This window comes from Myotis nattereri, assembly GCF_964212035.1.
Source record: "Myotis nattereri genome assembly, chromosome: 3".
Classification (NCBI taxonomy): Eukaryota; Metazoa; Chordata; class Mammalia; order Chiroptera; family Vespertilionidae; genus Myotis; species Myotis nattereri.
In genome coordinates, this window is record NC_138077.1 from 198,356,686 (window position 1) to 198,372,727 (window position 16,042).

Sequence of the window (16,042 nt, forward strand, 5' to 3'; positions counted from 1 at the left end):
AGAGAGAGGGCAAGATATTGAAAACCTATTTGAAGAAATAATGACAGAAAACTTCCCCTACCTGGTCAAAGAAATAGACTTACAAGGCCAGGAAGTGCAGAGAACCCCAAACAAAAGGAATCCAAAGAGGACCACACCAAGACACATCATAATTAAAATACCAAGAGCAAAAGACAACGAGAGAATCTTAAAAGCAGCAAGAGAAAAACAGTCAGTTACCTACAAGGGAGTACCCATATGACTATCAGCTGACTTCTCAACAGAAACTTTGCAGGCCAGAAGGGAGTGGCAAGAAATATTCTAAGTGATGAATGCCAAGAACCTACAACCGAGATTACTTTATCCAGCAAAGCTATCATTCAGAATTGAAGGTCAGATAAAGAGCTTCACAGATAAGGAAAAGCTAAAGGAGTTCATCACCACCAAACCAGTATTATATGAAATTCTGAAAGGTATCCTTTAAGAAGAGGAAGAAGAAGAAGAGGTAAAGATACAAATTATGAACAACAAACACACATCTATCAACAAGTGAATCTAAAAATCAAGTGAATAAATAATCTGATGAACAGAATAAACTGGTGATTATAAGAGAATCAGGGGCACAGAAAGGGAATGGACTGACTATTTTTGGGGGGGAAAGGGGTGAGGGGGATGCGGGAAGAGATTGGACAAAAATCGTGCACCTATGGATGAGGACAGTGGGGGTGGGGGGTGAGGGCAGAGGGTGGGGTGGGAACCGGGTGGAGGGGAGCTATGGGGGGAAAAAAGAGGAACAACTAATAACCTGAACAATAAAGATTTAATTTTAAAAAATAAATAAAATAAAAATAAAGAAGCAAGAGACAAATTGAAATATGGGTCTCCTGGTGCCTGAACTGTTATGAGGCTATTTTTATTTTTATTTTTTACCTCTATCCATCTTTGAATGTATCTTTGTATAATTTACATTTATATCCCAAAGCGATACAACTAAGTGGAATAAGATTTTGGCAGACTTTTTTCAAGCACGACAAAATTCTTTTCATTTAAAAGAATACATGGCTGACTTTTAGGAAAAAGAATTTAATTATTTGGCGCCTGCATTACATGTTGGAAGAGGTCTGTCTAAAAGGATCCTTCCAAACCTCATGACCCTCTTAAATGCAACCTCTTCAGAGAGGCCTTCATTGGCTATCCTACCCATCCTATTCTTCAAATCAGTACCTTCTGTGTTGCCTTCATAACACTTATTATGATAAATAATTATTTTGTATTTACCACTTTTTGTCTCCTCCATTAGATTATAAAGTCATCAAGAGTAGGGATGATATTTGTTTTATAAAAATAAAGCAAACATTTACATAACAAATACAAAAGCATTACTCATATGAACTCATTTTATCTTCAGAACAAACTCTGGGGAGGGTACTATTATTATCCCCATTTGACAGATAAGAAACTAAAGCCAGAGAAATTCAAGTAACTTGGGATCATACAGTTAATAAGTCACATATCAGTCTGGCTCCAAAATTCATCATATCAAACTTCTTTACCATATTATAGTTTTTATTTACTAATGTATATTCAGGGCCTGGTACACATAGTAGGTTTTCAATAAACAATTGTTTAATGAGTAAATAAATATTAAAAACTGACACATGGCTTCCAACAAAATCTAAGGCACTCTAGATGAAGAATAGTACAGTCCTATAAGGCAAATACACTTTGTTAAAAATTCTGGATAGAAAAGGACCACACAAATGAAATTCTCCTACAAGTAAGAAATATGGTTAAGCAATAAGGTTCTGATCCACAATGCTGTGATTTTAAATACTAGCTTCCATAAAGCCCTAAATCAGTGGTTCTCAACCTTCTGGACCTTTAAATACAGTTCCTCATGTTGTGACCCCCAACCATAAAATTATTTTCATTGCTACTTCATAACTGTAATGTTGCTACTGCTATGAATCATAATGTAAATATCTGATATGCAGGATGGTCTTAGGCGACCCCTGTGAAAGGGCCGTTCAACCCCCAAAGGGGTCGCGACCCACAGGTTGAGAACTGCTGCCCTAGTTTGCTCCTTTAAACAATATCCTCTTGAAATTTTATTATTTATTTTATTTCTTTTTCTTTATATGTAGATAAATACCTAAACACAATTTATCCCAATTCTGAATTAATGAAATTTCAATGAATGAGATTTTAAATAATTCTAGAATTTTGTCTGTCATGTGTTTCAACTTCAGTACAAATACTATGATCTTTAGACAAAATGACCCTGATTCAAATGCTAACTACAATGAGATATGGATTTTTCCCTACATAAAGCAGAGGACCCAAAAAAGCAGTTAAAAACCTCTTGAAAGTACCAGGCTTCCTGAAAGAGGGTAGAATTTAACTATTGGTATTCTTCAAATAAAATTAACAATATTAAGATATATAGTGTATCTTGGCCTTTACTGAGTAACAATAACTAATACTGAGTGCTTACTAAATGCCAGGCAATAACTTGAGACTTTACATGTTTATCTCTTTTAATCCTCATAATTGCCAAATGAGGTGGATATTATTATCCTCAGAGGAGGAAAATGATAAAGCAAAAGTGTCACTTCTCTATGATTTGAACCCTCTAGTCTGATTTCATAGCCTGCATTCTTAACTATTACACTATATAGTAAATCTTATGTTCAATCTTGTTTCACTACTAGCAAGTATGTAATTACAACTTTATCCTAAATTTTACTCTTAGCACATTTATTATACAATATTTCTAGAAATGCATGTAATACTTTAGAAAATTCTAATAAAACTGTATAGCCCAAACCTGTGACCTATGAACTATATATAAAAGCCTAAGCGACTGTTATGACCAGTCGACAGGTCGACCGATTGACCAGTCGCTATGACGCGCACTGACCACCAGTGGCAGACGCTCAATGCAGGAGCTGCCCTCTGGTAGTCAGTGAGCTCCCACAGTCAAACTCTTGCGGTCGGCCAACCTCCCGCGGTCCCTCCCCACTAACCAGCCCTGATCAGCCCCTATCGGCCCTGATTGCTGGCCAGCCCGAGGGACCCCACCCATGCACAAATTCATGCACCGGGCCTCTAGTAAAAATATATAGGACTTAGACTTTTACAATGCAGATAATACATGCTTCAGAAATAAAAAGACTGAAAATTACCCCATGTTTTTGGACAAATGAACAAATCCAGAGCTCATGTTTAGTTAACTACACTGGTGACACAATTAAGACCTCAAATTACTATATATTACAATGGTGATATAAAGACCTAGACTTTCTCATCTGTATCTTATACTCTGTGGTAATATGATCCAGTTAGAAAAGATGACAAAAATAAGCCAGGCATGGCTCAAATCTATCACGTACCTCTGGATGGCTTGAATCTATCACATGGCTTTAATGAGATTTCCATTAAAAAATCATGTCTGCTGATAACTATCCCATTCCTAATAACTCCAAAAATTAACTCTAAACCACCTGAATTCTTTTTTCCTTTTTATTAAGTATCATGGATATGTTCTACAATAACAGTAAAATGTTATATAGGCTGAATAAATTCATTTGATAAGTTCTTTTCTTTCATTTTGTTTTCTTTGATTTATACCGTATAAGTATCTTTTTAAAAATCAAGTTTCCGGATGGCGGCATAGATAAACACCGGGAAATTGCTGCCTCCCACAACAACTTCAAAAAAAACAACATAAAGACAAAACGGACATGATCCAGAACTACAGGAAAGCTGGCTGAGTGGAAATTCTACAACTAGAAGGAAAGAAAAGTACACTAAAAGCCAGAGGAGCTGCGGAAGTAAAGTGCAGAGGTACGGAGGCTCGAGCGTGCGCAGAAAGGGGCTGGCACCTGAGGACCCGACTGTCTTTTTGAATTGGGAGGGAGTCACAAGCTCCCGACTGCTCTGAACTCCAGTTTCGGGAAGTCTCTGGGGACCCAGGACTCATACGGGGAGAAATTGGACTGTCTGGCAGCGGGCAGAAATCGGAACCTGAGGTCGGCTTTCCCTCAGAGGTGCTTGCAGCAATTACCGGGACACTGAGACGCACGGCCCCTTAGGGCAGGGCTGAGAATCCGCCATAGCTGCCTGCTCCGCCCTTTGATTCCCTGAGACCCCGCCCCACCCAGGCCGCAGCAGAGGCTTTTGCATATGAATGCCCCGGCCCTTTGCAACCTGAAAATTACCTAACTGCAGCTGGGCCAGACAGACCCAGAACTTCCAAGAGAAGGCCCAAGGCCCCACAGCGGCTTGCATTGCTTCACAGCTGGGCCTCATCAGGGTACCTCCAAACTCCAAAAAAAGGAAGGGGAATCTGCAGTTCTCTTTGTAGCTCCTGCTGTGTAACCTCAGGCAGAGGCTAAATTAGCACCTCCTTAGATCCAAGAGCCAGTGTACCCAGTGGTCAGAGGGGGACCATCCAGATTACAACTCCTCAGATCCATAAGGGACACACCCAGGGGGCAGACTCAGTGAGCACCAAAGCTCCACTGAAGCAAGTCTTGCCCCAGAAGGGTGTCTTCAGCACAGAAGCTCTCCCACTGCAGACACAGCTGATTCTCACTGCCAATTGGCCTGGAGGTCAATTCCTCCCAGTGATCCTACAACAATCAAGGCATAACTACAATAAGACTGTGCACAAAGCCCACAAAGGGGTGCACCAAGAGTGTCCACCTCAGGTAATTGGGGAGGCTGAGCCACTGGGCCCTACAGGACACCTAGCACACAAAGCCACTCTACCAACACAGGGAAGCATAAAAAATGCGGAGACAAAGAAACAGGTCACAAATGACAGAAATGGAGGAAAGCAAATGACTGGATATAGAGTTCAAGGCCATGTTTATAAGGTTTTTCAAGAATTTTATGGAAACTGCCGATAAATTTAGTGAGACCCTCAAGAAATCTAGTGAGACTCTCGAGGATATGAAAAAGGACCAACTAGAAATTAAGCATACACTGACTGAAATAAAGAATAATATACAGAGATCCAACAGTAGACAAGAGGATCCCAAGAATCAAGTCAAAGATTTGAAATATGAAGAAACAAAAAAGACCCAACCGAAAAAGAAAAAAGATTCCAAATATATGAAGATAGTGTAAGGAGCCTCTGGGACAACTTCAAGCGTACCAACATCAGAATTATAGGGGTACCAGAAGAAGAGAGAGGGCAAGATATTGAAAACCTATTTGAAGAAATAATGACAGAAAACTTCCCCTACCTGGTCAAAGAAATAGACTTACAAGTCCAGGAAGCGCAGGGAACCCCAAACAAAAGGAACCCAAAGAGGACCACACCAAGACACATCATAATTAAAATGCCAAGAGCAAAAGACAAAGAGAGAATCTTAAAAGCAGCAAGAGAAAGACAGTCAGTTACCTACAAGGGAGTACCCATACGACTGTCAGCTGATTTCTCAACAGAAACCATGCAAGCCAGAAGAGAGTGGCAAGAAATATTCAAAGTGATGAATGCCAAGAACCTACAACCAAGATTACTTTATCCAGCAAAGCTATCATTCAGAATAGAAGGTCAGATAAAGAGCTTCACGGATAAGAAAACGCTAAAGGAGTTCATCACCACCAAACCAGCATTATATGAAATGCTGAAAGGTATTCTTTAAGAAGAGGAAGAAGAAAAAGGAACTCTTACCATTTGTCACAGCATGGATGGAACTGGAGAGCGGATAAATACCACATGATCTCACTCATTTGTGGAATATAATGAACAACATAAACTGATGAACAAGGACTGATCCAGAGACGGAGAGGCATTGATTGGACTGTCGGGCCTTGGAGGGAAGGTAGGGGAGGGTGGGGGTAAGGGGGAAAGATCAACCAAAGGACTTATATGCAAGCATATAGGCCTAACCAATGGACACGGACAAGGGGGTGGTGAGGGCATGAGCTGGGGGGGGTGTGGGGGGGGCGGGTAGAGGGTATGGTGGGGATAAGGACACATGTAATATCTTAATCAATAAAAAATATATTTAAAAAATCAAGTTTCCATTGACTACATTAATTTCCTTATTTTTTAAATTTTATTTTTTAAATATAGTTTACATTCAGTATTATTTTGTATTAGTTTCAGGTATATGACATAATGGTTAGACAATCATATACTTTACAAAGTAGTTCCCCTGATATTTCATCTGGCGCCATACACAGTTATTACAATATTATTGACTATATTCCCTGTGCTGTACTTTACATCCCCATGGCTACAGTAATTTCTTTAGAGCAGAAACTCCAAAGCTTCATGTTACTTATTACTATCAATCCCAAGTCAACTGGCTAATAACAAATAAAACCTAATGTTCTTAAATGAAAAATAAAGTGTCTAACCTACCTTCATTACACCCACTTCCCACACATTCACATATCCTTACCTGTGTTTCTGCACTGCTTAATGAGTGAAGATCCAAGGATGGGTCTGTTTTGAGTTCCGGTTCAGGAGCTGCAATTGGGGCCTTTAAAATGACTTCTTCATCAAGACTGGTTGCAAATTCTATGTCTCTCTGACCTTCTTCACCTTTCTCTTTAGCTGACTCTACTTCTTTGCCTTCTTCCTCAGAGACCTGAGATTTAGGCTTTTTGAGAAATGAGGAGAACAGCCGTGACAGGCCCCTGTTTTCTGATGTCCGCTCTTTGTTCTTGGTCAAGTCTTCATGTGTAGGAGTGTCTCCATTAGATGTTTTCAGCTTCTGCTCACACTGATTATCTCCCTCAGCTGCTGCTTGAGAAACCTCTCCCAGCTGAGTTTCTTGTTGGCCTGAGTTTATAGCTCCCTCTCCCTCTTCCTTCTGTTGTTGGTGCTGTGAATTTTCAGCCTCAGCCACTAAACTCTTCTCTGTTGTCATGATGTTGCTATTAAAAAGAAGTTGGAAAAGGAGGCTATTATAAGCAAAACACATTACCGTAGGCGAAACCCTAAATCAGGTCAAGTGTGCTAAAATTAATATATTTAGGTATTTAATCACCAACAGACAATACTGCAGTCCATTAAACGTTAGGCTTTCCATTAAAGCACGAAAGTATTTACCTATACATCCTGAATAAATTATTAATGCCTTGTCTTGCTAAAGATATTCACATAGAGAAATTAGCTTAAAATAGTACCCCTTGAGGTCACCTTAATGAAATATACCATATTTTAAACTCAATGCTCAGAACTGTACAGAGCAAATAGTTTATCCTGCCTAAAAAAGGATCTTATCTGTATAATGTCTTCTGAGGGTATCAATCTGAAGGTTCAAGGTTGCAGGAATTATTCCTCTATACCCCAAAAGATGAGATACCCCCCACTCTTTATTGTTCTTTCCCCCCTATATTTCTTAGAATGCATAGACTTCTCTATTAAGAACAACAAATTCAGAATTCTGATCATTTATCAAACTTGACGACAACAACAATGACAAGTTAAAAGAATCACACACAAAATTCCTTAGGTTTTCCTGTTGCAATACTAAATTACAGGGTTTTATAGAAGCATCCCACTTTAAGTTCTTTAAGAACTTCTTCCTCTGACAAATGTGATTTTGAATGCTCAAAATCAGCATTTTTAAGAGTAGGCAGTTAAACTATTACAATGTAGAGAAATAATAGAGAAAAAGAAACAAAATAGAGAAGAAAATTTTAGAAAGCAAACAATTCAATTGTAGGAAAGGAGGAGAGGGTAGGTTATAGACCTCACAAATTTCAAATTTGTTGATTTCCAGCCTCTCGATCTCAAAATCCCAGTATTATTAATCAAGCCTTACAATAATAGCCAAAAAGCATTGTCATACCTTGTGAACAAATAATAACCAACACACAAGGTAACTTTTGAGACACTAGGCAATGAAGTTGACTATTGATTATCTTACACTTTGATTCACTGTTACTAGTATATCTGAAAGTACTCCACTCAAAAAGTAGCATTTATGTTGTCTGTACACCTGCTCCATACTATTTATATGAAGAAATTGTATTTGGATGCTAACAATCTGAAGTAATTAACTATATTTAGTTCATTCCCTCCTCAGGCCCTTCGCACTTGCTCTTCTCTCTACTTAGGATGATGTTCTTCTCCAAAGCTGATCTTCTTCTCATTATTACCTTCTCTGCTCAGAAGTCACCTCCTTAGGTCTCCCACATACACCCTGTCTAAAGTAGTGGCCCTCTGTCCTCCAGATGGCCTCTCACCACTACTGCACTTATTATTATCTACAATTATCCTGTTACCTTATTTGTTTACTGGTTTAGTGTCCTCTCCCTTTTTCTCCCCCAGCTAAAATGTAAGTTCCATGAAGACAGAATAATACCTGGCACATTATAGACCTTCATAAAAGTTTGTTGAATTATTTCACTTCAACTGAATAAACCTGACAAATATAAACTGCAAAGGCATTCTCTAAATTTATTCAAGCACATTTACTTCAAATGCATGACTATTCAACAAATCCTTATCAAGCACCTAGCACATAAGGCTGATCAGAATTAAATAAATAAATAATCACAAAAAGAAATAGACTATGGACCAACAAACTCATCCTGACAAACCTGTTTTACATGTAGCCAAATTATTCACATTACAAATGATAGAATAGGTAATCGGTGGAAAAGATACAAAGAAGTCAAGCAGTAAAACAGGATAAATACTCTACAAATAGGCCCTTCCTCTGTAAATAATACTATTTTTCATTCTGGATACAAAATCCAAAAGGAGATAACTGTTTATGTAATGTCAGAAAGAGGTCTTCTGATTTTAAAAAAATCGGAACAGCACTGAAGACAAAGTAATGAATTCCCATTCCATTTCAATCCTAACCCTCCAAACCCTAGGAATTACACCCCATCTGGTATCAAAGGTACACTTGTTTTAATAGTGTGCATCTGTTGACTTCAGACAAATCAGGTCTTTAAAAACCTGATACTGAGCAGATTGAAGTGCTGGACTCTATCTTTCACCTTTTTTGTATCTCTTTCTAACATTAGTACGGTCAGTACTCCATTAATGCTTCTTGGGTGGAAAACTTTATAAAAACAGTACAGTTTGGCACCACTAAGAAAATTTCCCTTCCAATCACCATTTAGGGATAAAGTTTAATGATTTACTCTTCAAATTAGCTCACTGAACACCTATAAATGTTTACTGGGTGCTAATCATGCATAAAGTTTTGGGTCAGCTCTTTGAGAGGAACTAAAAATGGATAATACACAATTCTTAAGGAACTAAGACATATACAGCCCTATACGGTCTACTTCTAAAATATAGTAAGTAGTTCCGACTGGTTGGAATAGGGATATAAAAGGGAAGTAGAAAGAGGTAAGGTTATATAGTTACCATTTAAAATTAATTCTAGGTTATGAGGCTTGATGAAAAAGGTGAAGGGATTAAGAAACAACCAAAAAAATACTCAGACACAGACAACAATAAGGTGATTACCACAGGGGAAGGGGGGTGAGGGGAGGTAGAAGAAGGTATGTGGGGAGGGGAGGAAAAATAAAATAATTCTAACTGAAATAATAATAGTAGCTACCATTTATTGAACACCTACTAAATACCATATATTATTCTACATACTTCACCACTTACAACCATTCTATAAGGTAAGTGTCTTCATTGCCCAGATAAACAGGTTCTGGGAGGTTAAAATTTCCCCCCCTCAGATTATAAAACTAAGCCATGCTTTAATGAAACTATTAATATACTACACGGTAGTGATTCTATTGTAAATTCCCAGGATAGTATTTGTCTTTTTAAAACTTGGTACTTCAGACGCTTCTACTCCACCGTTCTCTGCTAAAGAAGCCCCTATCTGTTAAAAATTTAAGAACAGGCTATACAGTCTGGCCAAGACCACCTCTGTTCCCACAAGTCTCAAGTCCCCCATTTGTTTACATAGTTATCTTTCCATACAGTGTATGTAAAGATAGAATGGGGAGATAGGGAAAGACAGGCAAAGAAGAGATTTTAAAAAAGGACTTGAATAACATGCTAAACAGTTTGGACTTTATCCTGAAGGCAATGGAGAGCCACTGAAGGTTTCTAAACAGTGAAGTGGGTAAACAAAGTGAGGGCGGGAGAGGCTAGAGAAAGAAAGAAACTTGGCAAACGACTGAGTAAATTCAGGTTATCAGTGAATAAATTCACAATGGGAATCCCTAGGGAAGCGGAAACAAATACCAAGCAGAGAAATTTGAAAAGCCTTTGCAACCAAAGCTTAAGAATGACTGTTGCCCTTATTTTCATTAGCATGCTTATTCTCTAGCTTATTCTCCAGCTTATTTTTATTATGCTTCTCATTAACCCAAGCAGTTTCATGTCTGAGTCTGTCATTTTTATAATACACCTTCCTTGACCCACTCTGATAAACAGCTTAATAAATGAGGGATAGCAATACAACCAAAACAGAAAAGAGAGGGAAGAGAGATGGGTATCTCACAGGCATCTCAATACACATGTCCAAAAGTAAACTCTTGATTCTCTCTTCCTGTCCCAGTAGATTGTTCAATCATATCATCCAGTAGCTCAGACCAGATACATAAGCATCATCCTTGTCTCAGTCTTCTCCACTTCCCTTCCCAATGAAATCTATGTCAATCCTACAGAGTCTACCTCCACAATATATTTAGAATCAGCCCACCTTTCCTCTTCTCTACTGCTACCATGTTTATGTAAGCTTCTTTCACTTCTCACTGAACTACAGATCCTTGAATGATGATCTCAACAAAACAACCTCACCATGTTCTATTTTCTTCCTTGCCTCTATACTCTAGTCACACTAGTCAAGTGCTTTCCTGCTTTAAATTGTTGGTACATGCCATTTTCTTAGACTGGAACACACCCCATCCCTTGCAACAAGTCTGGTTTCTTCTTATAGTTCAAGTTCCAGCTAGAATAAGTCCTCCTTAGGCAATCTTCCTTGACTACCCTACCATCTACAAAACTTTCCCCATAAGTCACTTCCCAGTCCTCTATTCCAGAACCTATTTATTTCCTTCACAGAATTCTCTCAATGTATATGAACATACTTGTTGTTTACCTGTGTAATATCTGCCTTCCCCACTGCACCATCATCTACATTGTAATATCCATGACAGAAGGGCTGTTTCCACAGTACATATACCTAGTACCTAGCACAGAACTTGTGCCACCTAGCACAGAACCTAGTACTAGCACAGAACCTAGTGCCTAGCACAGAACACTGTAGGTACTCAGTAAATATTTGTTCCGTAAATGAATTACTATAAAGAAAAAGAAGAATTTAGGTTTAACAATATCAATTATACATGTACAGGCTGAAGGTTATACAATTTGATGATAGTTCACAAGAAAAGGATGTTGAGGTTTTGATTGAACATGCTCCAGAGATAAAATTCTAAAATAGCTAACTTTACTGCATTTCTAGATTTATAGGAACCACAGCACTCATTTGACTCATCAACATATATTTTCTGAGAACATTATTATGTTCTATGCAACATGGTTAGTGGGGCTACAACAGAGAAAGACAAACACAGTCCCCGACTTCTGGGCTTCGCTCTCCATGCAGAAGATCATGGAATGTAACAATCCCTCAGTTCTCATTATTTATATTACATCTTAACACTTACATTCGGTTCTAGACAGTTTATTTAAAAGAAACCAGAATCTGTCTGAAGAAGAAATAAAAGATGGAATTTGAAAGCATATCATAAGATAAATAATTGAAAGATATTAGAATGCTTAGCCTAGAAAAAGAGAATCCGAAGCAGGGACTTGATTGTGGCCCTCACAAATTTCAGGAGTTGCCAAATTCTATGTGTTTCCTAAGGGCAGAACTCAGATTAGTCTGTGGAAATTACAGAGACACATTCGTCATCCCAATAAAGTAAAAGAAATTCCAAATAATTCAAAATATCCAATATTTATATCCAAATATATATCCATAGAATTCAAGCTTATACTGAGACAATGTCTGAATGTAACCTAAAAGTACACCACTCAGGCCCTCCCAGAAGAATACACTACCCCTAAAATGTCTAGGCATCACAGAAACATATGAGACCAAAAAAATTATTTTCCATAGGACTGAGTTTTACTTCTTTTAAGTGTTAGTTTAAGTGGGCTGATTAGGAATAGTGAGCTTATTATCAACGGAAATATTCACTCAGAAGCTGAATGATCATCTGTTATGGATGCCAGAGAAAGAGTTGTTCCATTAAGTGGGTCTTTATATTAATTGACCTTTAAGGTCCCATCCAATGCTAAGATTTTACAGGAAGGAAAGTAAGGACTAAAACAAAAGAAACAGTAAGCTAGTGATGCAACTGGTTTTTTTTCTTTAAGGCTTTATTTTAAATTTTTAAAGATTTATTGCTTTTAGCCCTAACCGGTTTGGCTCAGTGGATAGAGCGTCAGCCTGCGGACTCAAGGGTCCCAGGTTTGATTCCGGTCAAGGGCATGTACCTTGGTTGCGGGCACATCCCCAGTAGGGGGCGTGCAGGAGGCAGCTGATCGATGTTTCTCATTGATGTTTCTAACTCTATCCCTCTCCCTTCCTCTCTGTAAAAAATCAGTAAAATATATTTTTTAAAAGGATTTATTGCTTTTAGAAAGAGAGCAACATTGCAAGAGAGAGAGACATTGATTTGTTGTCCCACTTATATATGGATTCATTGGTTGATTTTTATATGTGCCCTGACCTGGGATAGAACATGCAACCTTGGCATATCAGGCAGATGCTATGCGGCCAGGGCAAAGCCTTATTTTAAAGTCAGAATTACCATTTAGGTTAGAAGCTGGAGGGGAAAAAAGAAAAAGAAAAGAAAAAGGCCCTTTACTTCTCTAATCAGACAACAAAATCCAGTGGCATTCTTTCAGGCATAAAGGAAAAAAAAATGTTCAAATATTGAAGTTTCAAAAAGTGTGCTAAAGAATAGTTTGTTTCCCAATAAAATCAATCCCCTCAAAACCACAGGAAAGTGTCTTTCCTTTAGAATTAAATCACACAATTAACACTTCTAGAAAAACAGGACAACCACTTACATTTTTTTCAGGTTAAAATGGTAATTTAAAACATACAAGAGTTATTTTGTGATTCTCCTCTATCCTTCCAAAATTATTTGGATCTTAAACTACTCCTTACGTAGACTTTTAAAGAATAATTGAGAAACTGAGTGCATCAGGAATGTCAGCATGAACGTGCTGTTTTCAACAAGTTGCTTTTTAATTTAAGTCATCTCTATGGTAACTAACACCATTGAATCAACTCATTCATAGATATTTTTATATAAACAAACGCTTACTCATCTCCTTCTAGGAAGGCCAAATATATATCCATAGAATTCAAGCTTATACTGAGACAATGTCTGGATGTAACCTAAAAGTACACCACTCAGGCCCTCCCAGAAGAATACACTACCCCTAAAATGTCTAGGCATCACAGAAACATATGAGACCAAAAAAATCATTTTCCATAGGACTGAGTTTTACTTCTTCTTTTTTTTAAATATATTTTATTGATTTCTTACAGAGAGGAAGGAAGAGGGATAGAGAGTTAGAAACATCGATGAGAGAGAAACATCGATCAGCCGCCTCCTGCACACTCCCTACTGGGGATGTGCCCGCAACCAAGGTATATGCCCTTGACCGAATCGAACCTGGGACACTTCAGTCCGCAGGCCGACGCTCTATCCACTGAGCCAAACCGGTCAGGGCAGTTTTACTTCTTTTAAGTGTTAGTTTATTAATTCTGAATGGAGCCCTGGCCAGTTTGGCTGAGTGGATAGAGCGTTGGCCTGTGGACTCAAGGGTCCCGGGTTCGATTCCGGTCAAGGGCATGTAACTTGGTTGCGGGCACATCCCCAGTGGGGAGTGTGCAGGAGGCAGCTGATCGGTGTTTCTCTCTCATCGATGTTTCTAACTCTCTATCCCTCTCCCTTCCTCTCTGTAAAAAATCAATAATGCCGGGAGCCGGTCCATCCTTGCTGTTTCAAAGGACCTGGAATATATGGCATGCTGTTCTTAAAATGTTTGCTCACCTTCTTGGCACTATGTGTTTTAACCAAGGTCTCTGAGAAAGGTTGTTTCCCCAGGTAGGGATTTTCCCCTGAAGTTAGGGAGGGAATAAAACCTCTTAACTAAGTGCCAGGTGGGTAATTAATCACTTTAACTACGAACAATCATGCTTAAGCTACATAATCTTTACTCCCTGGAATGGAGATAAGAAACGCCCTAACCTTTGTAATAGAGATTGATAGGATTGAATCAACTGGTATAAATACAGATGTAATAAGACAGAAAGACACAGAACTTAGGAGAGAGAGAGAGAGAGACAGAAATTGGCACAGAACCTACACAGAACGTTCTCTAGAGACAGAAGAACTTCGCTGGAGAGAACATGGCAAAAGATCCTGGACAGAAACTGGCCTCAGAACCTAGAGACAGAACCTAGCGAGAGAACATGGCAAAAGATCCTGGACTGAACCTGACTACAGAAATTGGCAAGAGAACCTGACTAGAACCTGGTGACTGAACCTGGCTGGAGAACCTGGACAGAACCTGACTGGAGAACCTAGCGAGGGAACATGGCTACAGAGCCTGGCTGGAGAACCTGGAGAACCTAACAAGAGAACATGGACACAGAACCTGGCTAGAGATCCTAACCAGAACTTCGCTGGAGACCCTGACAAGAGAACCCGGCTATGATGATCAACTGAACGCTGTCTCCGTGTCATTCTTTCTTCACCGACTCCATCAACACCTTTGGGGACCCCTGGACCCGCTGGGGTTGGACCCCGGCACAATAAAATACTTTTTTTAAAAAAAATAATTCTGAATGGAAACCATTATATAGACTATACGCTTCCTTGTTTCATTTTAAAAACCTATAGAACATAATTAAGCCTTTATTGATTTAGTCATCATTATGTACCTCAAGTACTATGCAATGATAATGTCCTCAGGGCTGCTGAAGTCTGTAGGGTCAGTAAGCTCTGCCATGAGAATACCTGAGTACTTTATTTTTTGTATCAGCATCTTTAATAGTTTTCCTGTTTGTCCATTTGCAAAATTAACTCACATTTCTTGCTGATGTCAAGGTGGCCTGCCAACAAGTAGCTTCCAATATCTCCTCTTCTACCATTGACTCGGAAGCCAATAGCCAAGTGTGTTAAAATTGTGTCTAAAATAAGAGTGAAGTACTAAGAAAGAGTAAAAGACTAAAGCTTCACATTACTGGAATAACTTCAACACATGGATTTTATGAAATCTATTTTAGCCCTCCTCCAAATAGATTCCAGAGTATCAGTATCTTTCTTTCATATATGGTACTTGGAGTCAAATACATTTTCCTAAATTAGAAAAGTTCTTATATTACTTCAATTGTATAACTTAATTCTAAACTGAAAACTGAAGTAAATTCTCAGGATAAAAGCCAAAATCTTTTCTACCACCTCTCCTGCCTAAAATTGGAGACCCCACTGCACTTTTTTCCCTTTTCCTTTAATTTTCTTTGCCCTTATTATTCTTTAATGACACACTATATAGTTTTCCCCTATTTATTTTACTTATTGTCTGTTTACCCCACTAGAAAAAGATTTTACCTGTCTTGTTCATTGCTTCATATCTGGTACTTAGAATGCTGCACCAATAAATGAGCAAATGAATAAAATAAACTAATCTTAATATGCTTAATGCCCAAAAACTATTTTCCTCAAGATAAAAGATGTACACAAGTCATTTGATAAACAGTAAAGAAATTCAGACTCCAGACATACTCAAGAATACAAAAGGCTTATTTATATATTGAAGTAATTCAGAGACTTCAGATGTGGATATAGTAACTCCTTTAAAATAAATTGGTGATGGGCAATAATCAATATCAGAAACTTTGTATTACTTTTTTAAAGTTTTTTTTAATAATAAATACTCACTATTTTAAAGAAAAACATTTCCTCATAAGGCAAATGCTTTTGTAATTTAATTATAAACTATTAGCTAAATGTTTGTGTTGCCTAGCCACATAAGAAAATTAATATGCCAAGGCCTTAAAAATGCTCGTTTATT

At 38.2% G+C, this 16,042-nt stretch overlaps 1 protein-coding gene across 2 annotated transcripts in view; it reads right to left on the minus strand.

Annotated features, from left to right (window-relative positions):
- Positions 1-16,042, minus strand: part of EPB41 (erythrocyte membrane protein band 4.1) — a 164,156-nt gene that overhangs the window by 94,182 nt on the left and 53,932 nt on the right. The window contains exon 2 of one of the 2 annotated variants that reach the window (XM_081087827.1): positions 6,399-6,859. Coding sequence is in view for 1 of the 2 variants with exons in the window: in XM_081087828.1 (XP_080943954.1) it covers positions 6,399-6,876 (478 nt within the window). In the remaining variant the exon portion in view is untranslated. Of the gene's footprint in view, positions 1-6,398; positions 6,877-16,042 lie in introns of both variants that reach the window. The other variant, XM_081087828.1, reaches the window with a different exon arrangement.